The sequence below is a fragment of the Buceros rhinoceros genome, unplaced genomic scaffold (genome assembly GCF_000710305.1).
Source record: "Buceros rhinoceros silvestris isolate BGI_N320 unplaced genomic scaffold, ASM71030v1 scaffold17295, whole genome shotgun sequence".
Lineage (NCBI taxonomy): Eukaryota > Metazoa > Chordata > Aves > Bucerotiformes > Bucerotidae > Buceros > Buceros rhinoceros.
In genome coordinates this window covers 28,126-44,901 of record NW_010413580.1, presented here as the reverse complement: position 1 = coordinate 44,901, position 16,776 = coordinate 28,126, and the positions used below count along the sequence as shown (strand labels likewise).

The 16,776-nt window shown below is 37.0% G+C and overlaps 1 protein-coding gene across 5 annotated transcripts in view; it reads right to left on the bottom strand.

Annotated features, from left to right (window-relative positions):
* Positions 1–1,854: 1,854 nt before the first annotated feature.
* The window catches only part of ARFIP1 (ADP-ribosylation factor interacting protein 1), a 38,918-nt gene continuing 23,996 nt past the window's right edge, over positions 1,855–16,776 (bottom strand). For 4 of the 5 annotated variants that reach the window (XM_010136805.1, XM_010136803.1, XM_010136804.1 and 1 more), the window contains 3 exons: positions 14,802–14,959; positions 11,505–11,679; positions 3,272–3,475 (listed from right to left, as the gene is read on the bottom strand). In XM_010136805.1, coding sequence (XP_010135107.1) covers positions 3,320–3,475; positions 11,505–11,679; positions 14,802–14,959 — 489 coding nt within the window. In that variant the 3' untranslated portion in view covers positions 3,272–3,319. Of the gene's footprint in view, positions 3,476–11,504; positions 11,680–14,801; positions 14,960–16,776 lie in introns of all 5 variants that reach the window. The other variant, XM_010136802.1, reaches the window with a different exon arrangement.

The following is a 16,776-nucleotide window of genomic DNA, read 5'->3' as shown; positions in this document are numbered from 1 at the left end:
ACCAATTAAAACCCGTTGACGAGGACAACCTCTACTTCAAGCATGGAGCATAGAAAAGATAGCCAGACCAAAAAACAAAACAAAACAACCACCCTAAAGGTAACTGAAGATGAGGAATGCTAAATAATTATAATACCTTATTATTCTTGTAACACCACAACAAGGAACAAGAGCAGATAAGCAAAAAACATAAACTGAACGTGCCCCCCATTCGGTTCAAAACAGAGTTGAGGGAAACATTTAGCTTTTCTTTTCTACTACTTTGATCATTTTTTGAAGCAGACAACATAGATAAAATTGTTGGGAAAATCAGTTGATGGAAGATTGAAATCAAGCTGTTGCTTTAATGATACTGGTGAGTTACTGTGCTCTACTTGCATAGACCTCTCTTCAGATATAACTATAGATACATTTTATAACCAGAAAGGTTCTTTGTAAGGGCTTGACAAAGCATGAAGTATGCCAAAGAGCAGTTTTAGAGCAGAAGAGCTGTTTGTAGAATTCAGACAAACAAAATAACAGGAACTACAAGTTTCAAACAAGCCAGGAGAGCAGATGACATACAGTATGGTCATCAAGGAATGAAACAGCTCCTGGGTCTCTGGTAGAGCAGCTACAACAGCGTATCTGAAATGTTATTAACCGTTTAAAATTCTTCCTCAGAAACCTCGCACAACACTGGAAACACTAATGTGATAACTTGCCACAGGGATGAAATCTTTCACACACAAGACTATTCACTCAGTATGACTCCCTCTTCAAACAAACAAAAAATCCATCCTGACAACTGCCTACCTAGAGAAATGCCAGCATTACAACCTTAAGGTATTTATTCAGCTTTATAAAGCCTGACAACCGTAATTACTTCCCATTAGAAAACTTCAGAAGTGTCTTCCTTGTATGATCTCCAGAAGCAAAAGTTTCTAAATTTGGTTAGATTTAGAGAGCTAACTTTGAATATAAGACATGAGCTTGAATTATTTCATAAACACATACATTTGAACGGGGGCAAAGACAGTAAGTTGAAGTAATACAAAAGGCAATCGGTTTAATATCCAATCGATCAGCTGAACACAGAACCCTCCTCACTGAGGCTATCAAGTAGAACAACTGCTCTGGGGAGCAAAATGAAAGTTATACCTCCTTCCCCCGGTATTAAACAACGGCCAAGACAGATTTTAGCCAGTAACCTCTGTTGTTGTCCAACCTTTTCTTCCAGGTGAAGGGACTAGCAGTTTAAAGCCATTGTAGAAGTCTGAGGGTTAGACAGTACCACGTGGGTTATTTCCACATAAGGCCATTTCATTCAAGTTCATTCTTACTGTTTCTGACAGATCAGTTCCTACTGGGCAGCGACTACCCTCAGCAGGATACGCATGAATCTAACATCAAAACCACGAGCCCATATTCCATATGTATCCTTTTCCTCTAGCATTCCAAAAGCTGATATTTCAGTTGTAGTCAGTAGGTTTGCATTCTTCATCCGTGCTGTAACGCTGCTATCTGCATGTCCTAACTCAACTGTACAGCTAACTTCTTCCTTGCACCATCATACCGTACACTTGCCAAGATGCAGAGACGGTGGAAGTCAGTGGCTTCCTAGGAGCTGTACATGTAATGAAATTTCCTTTAAATGTTTAAGGCAAGAGCTACATATTCTTAGAGACATGTTTCACTCTAAGTTTACATTCAAGTTGAACAGCTCCCTGTTCTGAAATAAAACAGCATCAGTGTCACCACCTAGTACTGCTTTCCTAGAAGTGTTTGGGCAGCAGTGGCAACTCAGGAAAGCAGGACACTAAGCTTTCACTGCAGAAGCCAACTTTTACTCTGAGCCATCACAAGTAAAGGAAGTTTGACTGCAAACACCTTTAATATGAATACAAAATCCACATAGGATATACATTCTGGGGAATGTAAATAAACTATTACAAGAGATTCTGACAGAACAAAACCATAAAGAAGGCTCTGTCAGGCCAAGAATTTAATGAGGAATGATTAAAATGTTTGATTTACAGTTACATTACAGTTGTGTTAAGCACTGAAAACTTTAAGAATGACAGCTGAAAGGCATTTGAACATACAGTACATAAATCATATAATCCACACCATTGTAAATAACATATTTGAAGTATTTCATTTCACTTAACAGAACACAAAGCAACATAAGATGTGCAAATGAGGACTCCAACATCTTGATTTTAAAATGTCTATGATAAAATTGACATAGAATTTTACATTTAAGGACTATACGATTGATGGAGAAATTAAAAAAGTGTCCTCCATGTTACTCCCATTACTGAAGTATGCTTTTGAATTAAATAGAAAAACCATACTGGCCCGATTTCCTCCCTCAAAATCATACTAGTCCATGAAGGCTAAACTAAAGCTTTAACTTGCTCGAAGTGTACATTGAAACAGCATTTACAGTCTCCTTCTCCTTGCTGGGAATTGACAAACAATTATGTGAAAGGGTTCTGGGATTATGTACACTGGTGGAAAATATTATCATATAAAAAGGCACATACCTGTGATTTAAGGCTAGTACGGTATTTGTTTCATAAAGAAAGTAAAATTTTAAATGAAATTAGTACATTGCATGGTTGGCCTCACTCAGCAAACCACTTGGTGCAAAGCAAAAACATGTGCTTAGAAGCCTCAGATTGACAGTGATTCTTGCTTTAGTGTTTTATTGTTTTGGTTTTTTTAAACCTATGATGGAAAGGTACATCTTTTTAAAAGGCATTTGCTGCAATTCTGCTAGTCAATAAGCCATCTGCTACTGCTGCCTTATATGCAGCTATCACATACAGGCCTTATATTAATCTGCAAAATATTATTTTAATTCTCTCCTTTTAAAAAGTCATATGAAAATTACTACAGATGTTTTCTATATTCATCTATAAAATACCAGATGTTGGTAGAAATCATGTAAACCTCCATTTGGAAATATTTTCACTAGCCACCAAAGTGACCAGAAATCACAAACATAATTTGTCAGTGCAAATCTATGATAGTTTTGTTTCCCCTCCTTCCCTCCCTTCCCTCTTCCCACCAGCCCCCCTGCTGCGCCCCAGTTACAGAACCACCAACTTTTACATATAAAAGGAGTGCTCTATATTTGAAATTACAGAATTTGGTTGGTTACCTTAAAGTCACCCAGTTTCCCACCAATTCAATTTTACAGTATTATAAAAGGGGAAAATAAAATTAAAGCTGTCTGTGCAAGAATCACTACAACAGTCCTTCAACACCAACCCTTAATTTTTACCAGATTTAAAGATTTTAGGTTAACATTGGGTCCTCTTTTCTGATCCGATTACTGTTCTTCAAGCCAGGATGGGGCATCTGCTCCAGGAGTTTTCAATTTGATGTGGAACTGTTTAAGTGTCTGTTCAAGCTGCTTTTGATTCCCAGCAAAGTATGCTGCGATGGCATTGTGGAACAGAACGAGCTGATTGTGCAATACCTTAACCTGCAGGCATGGATAGAAAGAGGTTAAAAGGAGGAGGCAGATGTTAACAACATCACAGGTCAGTTACAAAAAAAAAAAAAAGAAAAAAGGTGTATTTGAGATGCTCAGACTTCATACAGGTATATTTAATAAAAGTTTAAGAATACAAATGCAAAATGCAAATAGAAAATTCTCTAACGTTAAAACAATTCAGAGTTTTCATTAAGTACGCTTAACAGTCAATACCAACTCAGTATGCGCGGACCAAAAGCAATTCACTAAACAGCATAACGCTATCAAATATCAAGTGCTTCATTACAAGTACTTGATTCCTTGAAATTAGATGCCAGAACTCTTGTTTACTATACCTACCTGCAGGCCAAATGGACTTCCCTGAGACACTACATGACAAATACATTATCTAAGCATACAGTTCATTTACTTTCCCCCCTTGCAGAGATTTGCTGTTTTCCAGCTCACGTATTCCTAAGTCAAATGAAACTGATGTTCTTTTCCCAGCAATATTTCTTGCCCATCTCCTGTAACACATGATTATTTACAGCACTTGGTCAGAATCTTGACTGTAACATTTTTGCGAAGTAGTCATGAAACATACAGGTCCTAGCAGTAATCAAAACCTGGGGAGAGGAACTCAAGAGCAGCTGGAGGGCTGTTGTTTTTCTCTTCCAGTCTAGTCTATGATGACAAGCTACAGCACTGACGAAGTCAAAGTTAAACAACTGTTACACTTTCCTTCTAGCACACCAGTAAACCTCAAGTTGTGAAGGATGAACAGGAGTATGCTGAAAAGGCATCTGTCCAGTTCCTCCTGCAGCCAAAACCTGTTCTTTTTGTTGCTGAGTGTACTCTCAGCCCAGCAGAACCTTATTCTAGCGTCAAAGCCCTGGTCCCTAAGGTAGTGGCCCTGTGCCTGTTTTCAGCCTACAAGACCTTGAACCCAAGAGCATTTAGCCAACCGGGTGCCTTTTTTGAGCCCCAAAGGGAAGATGTGGCAGGTAGCAGATTAAACTTTCTCTACTCAAGTTTTGGATCACTGTCTCATCTCTCTGCACAATCCACAAGGGACAGTCTACTCCTGTCACGCTGTGAAGCAAACCCATCCCTGGGCCAGGTTTGGCCTATGCCTACCAGTTGGCCACGGCTGATTTAACAGGTTATTTGGCTAGCACGCTGTTCTGAAATGCATTCGACTCAATACAGTAATACTTTATTGCCTTCATTTAAGGGAAGTCTCAAATTAAAAATCCCAACATATTAGACATGCTATTACACTAGAAGAGAATAACATTTACACTATACACAGAAATGTAATAATATATTTTAAAAATAAAATACTTGAAGAAAAAAGGGCTGACCACATGTGTGTATGCATGCATGTGTATATAGAAGTTTCAGCACTAGAAGTTTAAATTTCTTATGACTATACAAAAAAAATTTTTTCCAAATAGTCTCATTTCACAAATTAAGTTTTGCCCATAAACCGGCAACCATACAGACCCTGGTATTGTACTAGAGTAATAACCTCTTTTTGGTGGCCCAAATTTTAGTCTAAGTTGCTCTGAAGATTTGAAAACAATCCAAGCTAGTAATTCTACACAGAATTATGACTACTCACTGTTCTAGCATATTATTAAAATGCTACAAGAGTTTTATTCATACTGTTTATAGGAACTCAAATAAAACAGTGGTAATTAACCCACTCTCCCAGCCCAAGTTAACAATTTGAGACCAAATTTGGTACTTTGTAAGGGTAGCTTTTAACACAAAGCTTCTGTGAACTGCCCTGAAGTCTTCGGATAATTTTATAAATTCAGTCAGGTCTAGGCTCAAGTAGACACGCGCACACACACACACACACAGAGGCAGGAACTGACAGTGTAGAGGCAGACGAGTAGGGCTGAAAAAAATACATTTTGTTTTGGTGGGGTTTTTTTTTGAACTTCAAGAGCTACCTCTTTGTATGAAGTTCTATCCTCAAGCCAGATCACTGTGGTGTAGGTTTTGTGATTGTTATCAAACTGGTTGCAGAGATTCAACTTCTGCTGTCCTCCTTCGGATGGTGATTAAGTGAATCCCAAAAGTGAAGGTGGGATCTTCTTATCCGAGCTTCATTCAGGTAACTTTAAGATTAAATTTTGAGGAACAGACCTCTTAAACCATCTGACACCGTACAAAGAAGCTCTTCTATGAGCTCTATTATGAAGCAGCAGCCAGCTAAAACAGAAAGAGCTGTAACATCAAGTCATCTGATGTCCGCTGCAAAACCACCTGCAATCACAGCTGAGATTGTGATATCCCATATCCAGCCACTGATTCCTACTTCCACACTATATTTCACCTTAGCTCTCTGTTGGCAAAACATTCACACAGTTATGCAGTCAGTTGAATCAGGGAACAGATCTATATTAAAACTAACCAGACAACAACATACTTGCTTTAACCTGGATCAGATCCCCAATCTGACTCTCTGCACAGCTGCAAGAACACTTTTGTAAACACAAGAGAGAAGACAATGTGGGGGAGGGGGATAGGGGACTTTTTTTTTTCCAGCAAAGCCTTGAAGTGCCTGTCAGATTACAGCGCTTAAGGCCAACTCTTGAGCACTAAGCTGTAGCAGCTATTCCAGGAAAGAAGCATTTGAAGATTTGCCTTTCCATCAAAGGATGCTAATGGTATGTTGCTAAAATATGGTCTCCAATGTATAACTAGCATGCCTGTCAAAAAGCCATCAAGTTTTAGAGCTGAACATAATTTTTAAATCAATGTTCCTTGTTGATTAACTACATATACCTCTTTGTTCCTAATTGCAAGCAGAGTAAGAACTCCGTAAGAGACTTGGCAAACTTAAATCTCAAACCAAAATGGAACTTTGTGGATAAGCATAAAAAAAAAATGGGCAATCCCTAAACAGAAGACTTAAGTTTCATACGCAGAAGATACTATAGATTGAATTTGAGCATGTGCATTTTCTCTGGATGCTCTTAAATTTTAATTTCTTTTAAAAGATTGTTCTCTTCCTCCACTTCCCTCTGAACACTGTATTTTCCATAGCACAGCAAGCAGAGATTTGTTTACGTTCTCCTCATTCAGACTGTTCAGACATCTCAGTCAAAAAGACTACCCCTATCCTAGTATTTGTCAGCTTGTACCTCCTCACAACTATCACAATCCTTTTCACTAGCTATCTTTATTGGAAGTCGTTTGCTCTAAACACTTATGTCATCTGGGTTTCCATTAGATTGCATATTGCTTTCATTTGTAAAAGCAAGCATTTAAACATCAAACTCCTGAAGTACTACTCACAGAAGTGCATCCAATTTCTTTCTCTACACAGAATGATGTTTGACATTTCTGAAGTGAATACATGAATAACAGTTTTCCCTTTCTCAAAAAGGCAACAGCTTTTCAGAAGCTTTTCAGTGGCAGAAATCTTTAAGCTAAGAACAGGCCATCATCCTTATTAAATATTAAGGATTTGTAAGCTACAGATTTTGGTTGCAGCTATTCTTATACTCATTATCCAACGCTACAAACTTCTACAGAACTCCGCCAGCTGGGGAGAGCACCAACACAACTTTGCCGCAACATTAAAAAAAATTCTAACTTCAAGATCAAATGCTATAATAAAAATGAACAGAAATCTTGTGTATCTTGGTTTCACAGACAGAAACTTGCAATCCCAGCTTACCTGTAATGCAATTCTCTGAACCTTTGGGGACTTTTAACTGAAATACTAACTTACGAGCCCAGGAGAACAGGCATAAAGAGACTGCAACCATGTGATGACTTTTTTCCACTTAACTTTGCTAGATTATGGCTGTTTGGTGACATTTGCAGCAACGCCAACCAACCAGAGCCCACCAGCCAGTTAAACTGGCTTTGCAATTCCCTTGCAGGGACAGCTTGAATCACCTCCCAGTTCTCCCAGGTCTCTTCATATCTCATGCTTAACCAAATATGGGACAAAACTTTTGAGTGAGAACATGAGGTACATTTACAGGAGAACATCTAGGATTGTTTTGACATTAATTTTATGTCAGGCAAAAAATTATACTTTTTCTCCTATGTTTAATATTGGTCAGACTGTAAAAACATACTTATGGGAGATAACAACAAACCGATTTATCTAATCTGAAATAAAACCCTAAATTGCTTAATTGCTTTGCAATGGCAAGGTTTCATTACACAATTCTGTTTTCCACACAGAAGTGATAAGCGTGAGACGACACTGTACTACATCCTGTATCAATACGTACAAGACTTGAAGCCAAAGGTTTACAATCTGCAATAAAAAAATTATACAGCTATCATATAATTTTATAATATATATAACTATCCTAAAAAGGCTTCTCTAGTCTCAATATTAATTTGCATCTGGATTCAGCACCATGACAATATTATTAATAACGTTGATGATTAGAGATTTACATGTTATAGTGCTATATACTATAGTATATGTAGTATTATAGTACTATATACTATAATACTACAGTATAGTACAGTATAACAAGTATATCATAACATAACTTAGAAAACAAGTCTTCTGAGGAGCTGCTGAGGGAACTGGGGAGGTTTAATCTGGAGAAAGTGAGGCTGAGGGGTGACCTCATCATTCTCTACAACTACCTGAAAGAAGGTTGTAGCAAGGTGGGTGTTGGTCTCTTCTCCCAAGTAATAAGCGATAGGACAAGAGGAAACAGTCTCAAGTTGTGCCAGGGGAGATTTAGGTTGGGTATTAGGAAAAATTTCTTTACATAGAGGGTTGTCAAATATTGGAACAGGCTGCCCAGGGAGGTGGTGGAGTGTTTAAAAAAAGACATGTAGATGTGGTGCTCAGGCACATGGTTTAGGGACCCTGGCAGCATAGGATGAACAGCTAGGCTCGATCTTAGAGGTCTCTTCCAACCAAAATGATTCTGTGAGTCTGGCAAGGCCATGCCTTGATATAGCTACTCAAATACTAACCCTCATTTGCTTTGCATGCAATAAGCCTGCAACAACACAGACTTTCTAAAACCAGCTACAAAAAAGCCCTTTGTGAAAGACTGAATAAAACCAGTATTTTGTCCTTCTGATCCTCTTTTATTTTGATCTCCCATTCTATTAAACAGGCACCAACATGGTCCTGGGGATAGACACACAAAATGGCAAGTTCCTATTACTGAGAACATAGTATCAGTATAACCACTGTGATTCCTTCCCCTCGACTACCGTAACAGCTTAACAGTAACAGTATCAAAATCTCCCTTTCACTTGTGAATTCAGCATCACATACGGTCTTTGCTTTAAGCCCTCACCTAAACAGCGCGCTACTCCCACAGCTGAAGCAGCTGCGTTAACACAGTCATACAGCTGCACCCAGTGTGCTGCTCACTCTTCTGTTTCACGTTAGGCACATGCTTATCTATTTTATAGATGTTTAAATTATGATGGATCATAGCAATTGTTATCATGTACCTTCGGAAAAATCAGAACTGAGATTATTAAATCTATCTGAAATTAAAATCAAGTTCCTATACTTAATTAATAATCCTTTAAAATATGAAACCTAATTGCCTTAAGAGCAGTCACATATACTCTGTATGCAGCTAATAATTAAAAGTAATGTTTATAATGCTTTGCCAGACAACTGTATAACCAATTGTGCATTCCAATTTCTTAGTATTAGCTGCAGGTCAAGTATGAGATCTAACAGGAGCTCCCGTTCATTGGCATTAAAAAAATAGTTGACACCAGAAAAAGGAAAGAGATTGCTAAGAACATCACCTCTCGGACAGCCACTGCCTCCCCACTACACCCGAGGAAGCATTCAGGGTAACAGAAGAACAAAATCAGAGGCAGATGCAAGATGGAAAAAAAAGTGTTTCAGAAATGAAAATTTAGGATTGGGATTAAGATTACATATGGTTTACTATGGAGAATCCTATAAAATACAAAGAAAACACAGGAGTAAATCTTACCTGACTAAAGCTCTCAGTAGATAATTATTTTTAAACCAATATTTGACTGTAAAGGAAGTTCCTTCTAAGGCTTATTTGGGAGCAAAATGACACACAACCCTTTGTAAATATTTTGACATCTTTAGTGTCAAAACTGAGAAATGTCAATCAGTAATAAAAAGCCTTAATCATGTGAAAGTCCCCTCTGTATTAATCCAAAAGAAAAGGCAGGAAGGAAAAAACAATCTCTTTCAGAAACAAAATTTGTAGGCTGTGACTGCTAACAGGATGCTCAATCTAGTTCAAGACCGTCACTTGGAAGACAACTTCATTAGTGTTCCCTAAATCACCTAATTTAGTTTTTTAAAATATAGGGAAACATTTTTGTACAAGATGGAAATAAAAATGCTTTCACTCTGAAGCTTTCCTATCTGCATAAATTGATCAGTCTGCTATATAATTAACACAAACCAGGAGGAAGCAGGGCAAGGGCTATTTTCAACCATTTTGAACTTAAGCAACAGAATTCCTGTAGAGAGATGAGCTGGAAAGACCAAATGATTTCAACAGAAGTACATTACAATAGTAGCAAACAACTTACTGGAAGATGAAAAAAGAGAGAAGAAATAAAGAGAGACACCTTCAGTATACTCATTTTCAACCTAGCATGGTTTTAAAAGTCAATTCTTACGAGCATTTTCTCATTTAAGCGTAAGTATCATCATTCAGGTTATTCTTCAGCTTGCTGAAAAACATTAATTTCAATATGGATTTTTTCAATTTGAAAGTTAATGGGCTACAAGTTCAACAAGAACAACAAAGGAAAGAAGTCAGGGCAATACTAGTTTTTTATCATCTGTTGATCTGGTTCATCAGCTCTTAAAGGCTATATGATTCCAGACCGCTGGTCCTCATGCAAATGCCTGTATGAAGTAACAGTGCTCAGGAGTCACATTTTTAGCATATACTCTTTTGGAAACCAAAGGGTTTGTCCATTTCCTCCACTTTTTTCTTCTCATCTGTTGACAGTTCCTGTTTCTTCCTTGTCTTCCATTTTTATTCTAAGTAGCTCAAGCATTGCTTATGTGATAATACAGTAAAAAATTCAGAATAAACATCAGTTTTAATTTGGTTAGCTTGTCCCCATGATTTTCCCTTAAAGTTTTCTCCTCCTGTGCAAGGAGCACAGTTTGCTACTGCTGTCATTTGGGGATACTCTTGTATTCTCTGACAGAAAGCTGTTACCTACATCCAGATCTTTAAAGTATGAAGACTGAAAATGTTAATACACTGCTAGACATGGACAAACTGACAACTTTTTGTAAGTTTTGATCATATTTTCCTCCCTCTAAAGACACGGGAAATATAGTCACAGCTTATTATAACCATTTCATTTATTATGAGTATAAACAAGATCATTTTTTAATCTAATTATAAACAATTTAAAGGACTTGTTTATCAAAGAAAACACAGTTTTAAAATGTGTTCTTCACAGCAGTTCTACTTTCACCCAGTAGACAGAGTACCAGTGGTAAGAATCTCATCATTAATAGGGTATAGATCAAATGGTTTCGTTGAAATAAACACATACAGGAAAAAACCTTTGACAGTTCAAAAGCCCTGTTTAGAATCAAGAATCTATAAGGGCATTAATTATAGAAAGCTGTATTTCTTAGTTCAAGTTATTTTAAAGAAAGTTTTTTGAAGAAGTCTCTTCACAGTTCCCTCACGTTCTTTGTGCATATCCTCCACGACAATGTTGTCAAACATAATCTTAAATGAGTAGTCATGACTCATTTAACCATTAAATGCAATGAAATGGAAAAGTAGTATTTTTCCAAACTTGAAACCTCCCACATCAACAAGAAACTTGTTTGCCATTTGTGGCTGCAGCAGCTTCATTAGGGACTTTGAAGATTGCCTGCTCTAAAAGTGCATCCTCCAGTGATACAGCAAAAACTCAGAAAATTCAGCTTATTTTCTTTGCTCGCTTAAGAAATATTTTAAGATCTAACAACTAAAGTATTTCTAGCAAAGCAGAAACTTAAAGAACAAAACTCCTAAACATAACATCAGAATTCATAGCTTACCTTATTTTCTTCCAAAAATTTCAATTTGATAGATACGTCATTACGCATTTTATCGTATTTCTCTTTATGCACTTGAAAAAGTTGTTGTGATTGCTCAATCTTTGGCAGAGTGTTTGCGTCACGAGGGCCGAGATTCAGCTCTTCTAGGTCTGTTCGATAAGCATCATATTCAATCCTGAGAAGAAAGAGGAGAAGAAAAAAAAATCTAAAGGCAAAGTGTCTCAAAACAGACCTCACATACAGGACCAAGTACAACAGAAGATAAACAAAACAGTCAAGTTTGGAAAAAAATAAAAAAAACAGGCAAGTTTTCTTTCCCCCCCTCCTCCTATTTATGAAGCAAACCCCCCCCTTAAGTAGATTGTATGAAGCTGCTTCAACAAGTACCCTCCCACTTTTCTGTTCCTATCTCAGCCACACGCTCCCAACCCTCTGTTTTGTGCTGGCTGCAGAGGTCAGGGCCTTTCCTGGGACACCTCAGCTTATTAATCCAGATAAAGCTAGAAATTTTTTTCCAGGTTGTTCTTCTGCTTGTTCAACCAGTTCAGTGAAGAGTTTGCACTGAGCGCAACAGAAGCGCCAAGAGCAGGACGTTCACTTTAAGCAGATGTTTGAGCAATGGCTCACTTCTACCAGACTCTGTACCAAGGCTTTTGCAGCATCTTCTAGGCTTCTCTGGATGCATTCATTGGAACAGTTTTATAGTCCATCCACAAACAGTTTTGTGAGAACTTGTCTACTCTGTGGATAAACAGGCTGCAAAAATGTGGTGTGTTATTTATACCCAGAGAGTCTATCTTACTTTCTAGGGATTTCCGACTCTCTGGGTCAATGCCACCATTGAAGGAGGTGAAGGAATGGAAAGACAGAACACAAACACTATCCCACTTCTATTAAGACAGCTGAAAAGTATTTTCTAATTCACTCTTGTTCTCTCCAAATTATCTGTCCTGAATACTGCTACTAAAACCAGAATTAATGATAGAGTACAGGCTCTTGCCTGCAGATACCTGACATTTTAATTGAATCAGCTGGTCTTCATATATCACTATTTATTTTAAAAAGTTATAAACTCACCCTTGATATCCTTCTACATTAGACTGTAACATTTTATTACTCAAATAGAAATGAACCAGTCATACTTCTCTCTCATTTTAATAGAAAAAAATCAAATGCCTTAAACATTTAATATAGAATTAAGTTTAAATATTCAGTTTTGTCTTCAAAACCGTTAATTTTTTTTCCCAACTAAGTTTAAGTTAATCTTTCTATTCATCAATACAGCATTTATAAGAAGGAAAAGAACCTATGTAGTGTAAAGATTGTATCACCAGTCATACTTCTCTCTCATTTTAATAGAAAAAATAAAATGCCTTAAACATTTTTTAATATAGAATTAAGTTTAAATATTCAGTTTTGTCTTCAAAACCGTTAATTTTTTTTCCCAACTAAGTTTAAGTTAATCTTTCTATTCATCAATACAGCATTTATAAGAAGGAAAAGAACCTATGTAGTGTAAAGATTGTATCACCAACTTCTGCTTTCCAGTGTTACATACAAGTCTACCTAACACTGGAACCTTGCCAGATAAACTGTTCTTATATTTTTAAAACATTATTGCAAGTGGATGATACAAATGTACTAACAGCCTTTAATTTTTTTCTGCCTCCTCTTATGCAACACGTGCTCCTTTGTTCACAGCTATCTAGCACTTGACCAGGTAAAGCAACAGACAATAGCCAGAAATCGCTCCAAGGTCACGGGCAGCCCTGCCCAAAGCCTCAACTCTTCCTTCCATATTTCTGTGTGGCTTTCAGATAACAGAACCCAGCACAGCAGCATGTGATAGATGCCAATTTTAATGAAACAAGCCAACATATTTCTGGCTTTTCAAATGCACTCTCTCACAGACATTTCTAAAACTGGAAACAAACCGGTTAGAAAACTTTTCAGTTGGTACAACTGTTTCAAAATAAAATACAACATTTTCAGAGTTAAGAGTAATATTCATGGGGCTCTTTCTGATTCTTATTGCCACTATGATTCAGGCTTTATTTTAAAAGTTTGACTTGATTCCAAAAAGGAAACAAATGAGTAGAGAGTTGATAGGAGAACAGATGAATGCTGAAGCGCAAAGGAGTCAGGGAAGAAGAGGCAAAGTAATAAATGTGACATTTTTACATTGCAAAATGATGGACTGGCTATGTAAGTGAAAAACCTTTGCAATTTATTTCTCTTACTGAAATGGCAAATTACTTGATTTCTTTAATGAACAGCAATTAAGGTATTTCATGAGGGAAGAACCATATATAGAAAATGATTGGCAAGAACATTTGTAGCGGATGCATTTTATATAAATTTTCAAGGAGGTACCTGGAAAATGTGTGAACCAATTCTTTAAAAAAAGAATAAAGTTCAGGGTCAATAATAAAGCAATGTTATGTTCATACTAATTGTCTTTCATACTTTTTGAAAGTTTATCTGAATATCAAAGCAGTAACTTACTACTCCGCTTTCAAATAAACATTAAAACAGAACAATGAAAAAAAGGGGGTGAAAGAACTTCAAAACTCAAGCAGTTCGCAATTTTCGACAAAAAAAAAAATCACAAAAGACTGTATGTATAAACTACATCCTTGGACAAATTAAAAGAAACACACTTTATCCTATTAAGTGATAGAAAGTCAGAATGAAACCAAGCATCAGAAAGGACCACAAGTCCAAACCCTGGCAGGAAGCAGGAATCAGGCTTTAGAGTACTATACCACATGCAAAAGTAACCTTCGAGGGCAGGAAGCCCATTATCTACTGCTACGTGTTATTCACTCACTAAGAAATTTCTTTATTTTCCCCTTTTGGAGCAAGCCTGCAATTCCTGCATAAAAATTGAAGCACGAATTGCACATATTATACATCAACAGGAGCACAAGATTAAATGTTTTTCAAAGAGATTATTTTACCTATTATCTATTTATATCCTTTTACCTGGATAAAAGGGTTAATCCTGCACTGTCACGCTGCCTAGAAAGCCAACTTAATCTAGCACGCAGGAAAAATTACCTATAATTGCTCCTAGAGCTAATAAGTAAAGTTAAGTCTACAACAGAACATTTACAAAACATTTGAGGATATGTGCAATGAGGCAGTTAACTGTAAGTCCTAATTGTATGAATTGTGTTAAAAGGTTTTTTTTTTTATCTGACAGGTTAGTCACCGAAGTACAAGGACTAAGCTGATACAAAGTCTGTTTCCTGAAGATTAGTTTGTAATGAAAATAGCTAGACACAGAATAGCTACCTGGCGCTTTCATACTGTTTCACAGTCAATAATGTATCTTCAATTGTTTTATTCACCAGTGTATTCACACTGGCAATAAAAAAGTTAATAGCCCCGAGAAGAGTTTCTCCATTTTTAGCTAGAAGTTTCTGCGTATCTGCATTGTAGCCAAACTCCTCCTATAAACAAAGAGCAGAGAAAATAAAACTGTAGATCATTTAAAATCATAACATTCACCAGCAACTATATTAAAAGAACCACAGACTCACAGATATGGCAGTTCTTTCACTTGTTCGGCATGGCTAAGATTAAACAGCTATGACTTCAATACAAAATTCAGCTCACAGTTTTCATGAAATACCTCTAACATTTGTATACCATAGATTACAATCTTGTTACCACATGTGATGTTAAATCCTATTTTATAGCATGATTTTCCTGCAATCAGAAGTTTTGAATGTTACTTAAGAGCGCTAATGTAACCTTTACATTGCCATTCAGCAGGGTTGTAATCCAGCATTTCTCATGCGCTTGTCTAGGTAATGCCTTAATACCTAGAGACACCACTGCATTAAATACAGCAATATAACTAAATTCACAAGGGCATACAGGATTAATTAAGCTTTATTCTTACATTCTGCAAGAGCACTGCAAAACCCCCTAACATATATCAGGGTTTAATAGGCTGTAAATAACTGAAGAGCAGAGCATTATAATGGATAGCAAATAAAAATTATAATGTAGCTCAGCCATAAATTTTAAACGGACAAGGGTGAAATTATTTCCAAGGCATTTCAGTCACATTTGGATATGTTTGTTCATGTCCTTTTGTTAACAGCGATATTAGCCCTGACCAAAGCTGCAAAGATTTTCCTAATGCATGGATGCCAAACAAATCTAATTATTATATTTATGTCATCCATATGGCATCTTCATATACTGCAGATGGGAGTTCCCACAAAAGAGTACAATCTCTGGTTGTAATGACTGTAAAACACACTAGGTTCATATTTGGAACTTGGTCTTTTTAGGCTTGTACACTGCCAACAACTGACTCAGAAGTGCTGTGTTCTCCCAGTTTCCTTTCATCTGTCTAGAACACCAAAGGCAAATGATATTTCATGTTAAACATTAACAACTTCATGAGGGTAATGGGAAATGGTAAAGGAAGAATCCTCTAGAAGAGGAGATGCAGTGGAAGTGAGCAATTTGAAGGAGATTTTAAAAAGGAAGAGATCTTAGGGCAAGTTTTCACAAGCTAAAGCCTGTAAACACCACTAAAGATCTGTCACTTTTGCTTAGCGCAGCTGCTTGAGTGGCAAAAGCAGTCAGCCAAATCACTACAGATCTTGCAGAAATAAAAGTCTTTTTCAGCTGGTTTTGCTCTAAGACAGTAACACAAACACTAGCACAGGGAAGAAATAGGAGCATGCAGGCAGAGACCACAGCAGCAGGACTGCTCTCATCAGTCCCATCTCTCCTCCTAAGGCCAGACTGAAATGTTCTCCAGCTGGTCCTCTGATCCAGACCATTGCAGACCCAAGTGAGCAATACTACTAATTCAAAGGAGGGAGTAAGAAGGATGGGACTCCAGTGGCCTGCTAGCCACCCAAACTGTCCTACTGGTTTGTACAGTTTCATATAAAAATGTCTTAGTTTTGAGCATGAACTCTACAGATATTTCTTATGAAACAGACAGGAAATCTTTTCTGTATCGAGAGTTTACACTCTGGTCATACTCTATGCACAGATCAGTTAAAACTGGAATTAATTTGTCTATCTAATTGGAGGCACATGAGCCTGGAACCAGGCCTCATCATCATATCCAAAACAGAAACAGCAAAACATTCACATTAAGTAATACCTCTGCAGATATCACATTGAGATCTGATTTTGTTATCATGTATAAAATAAGAATATTACCCTAAAAAGAGGTGTGGATTTTGGTTTTGTTTTGTGTTTTTTAACTTACATACTCCTATTATGCTAAACACTA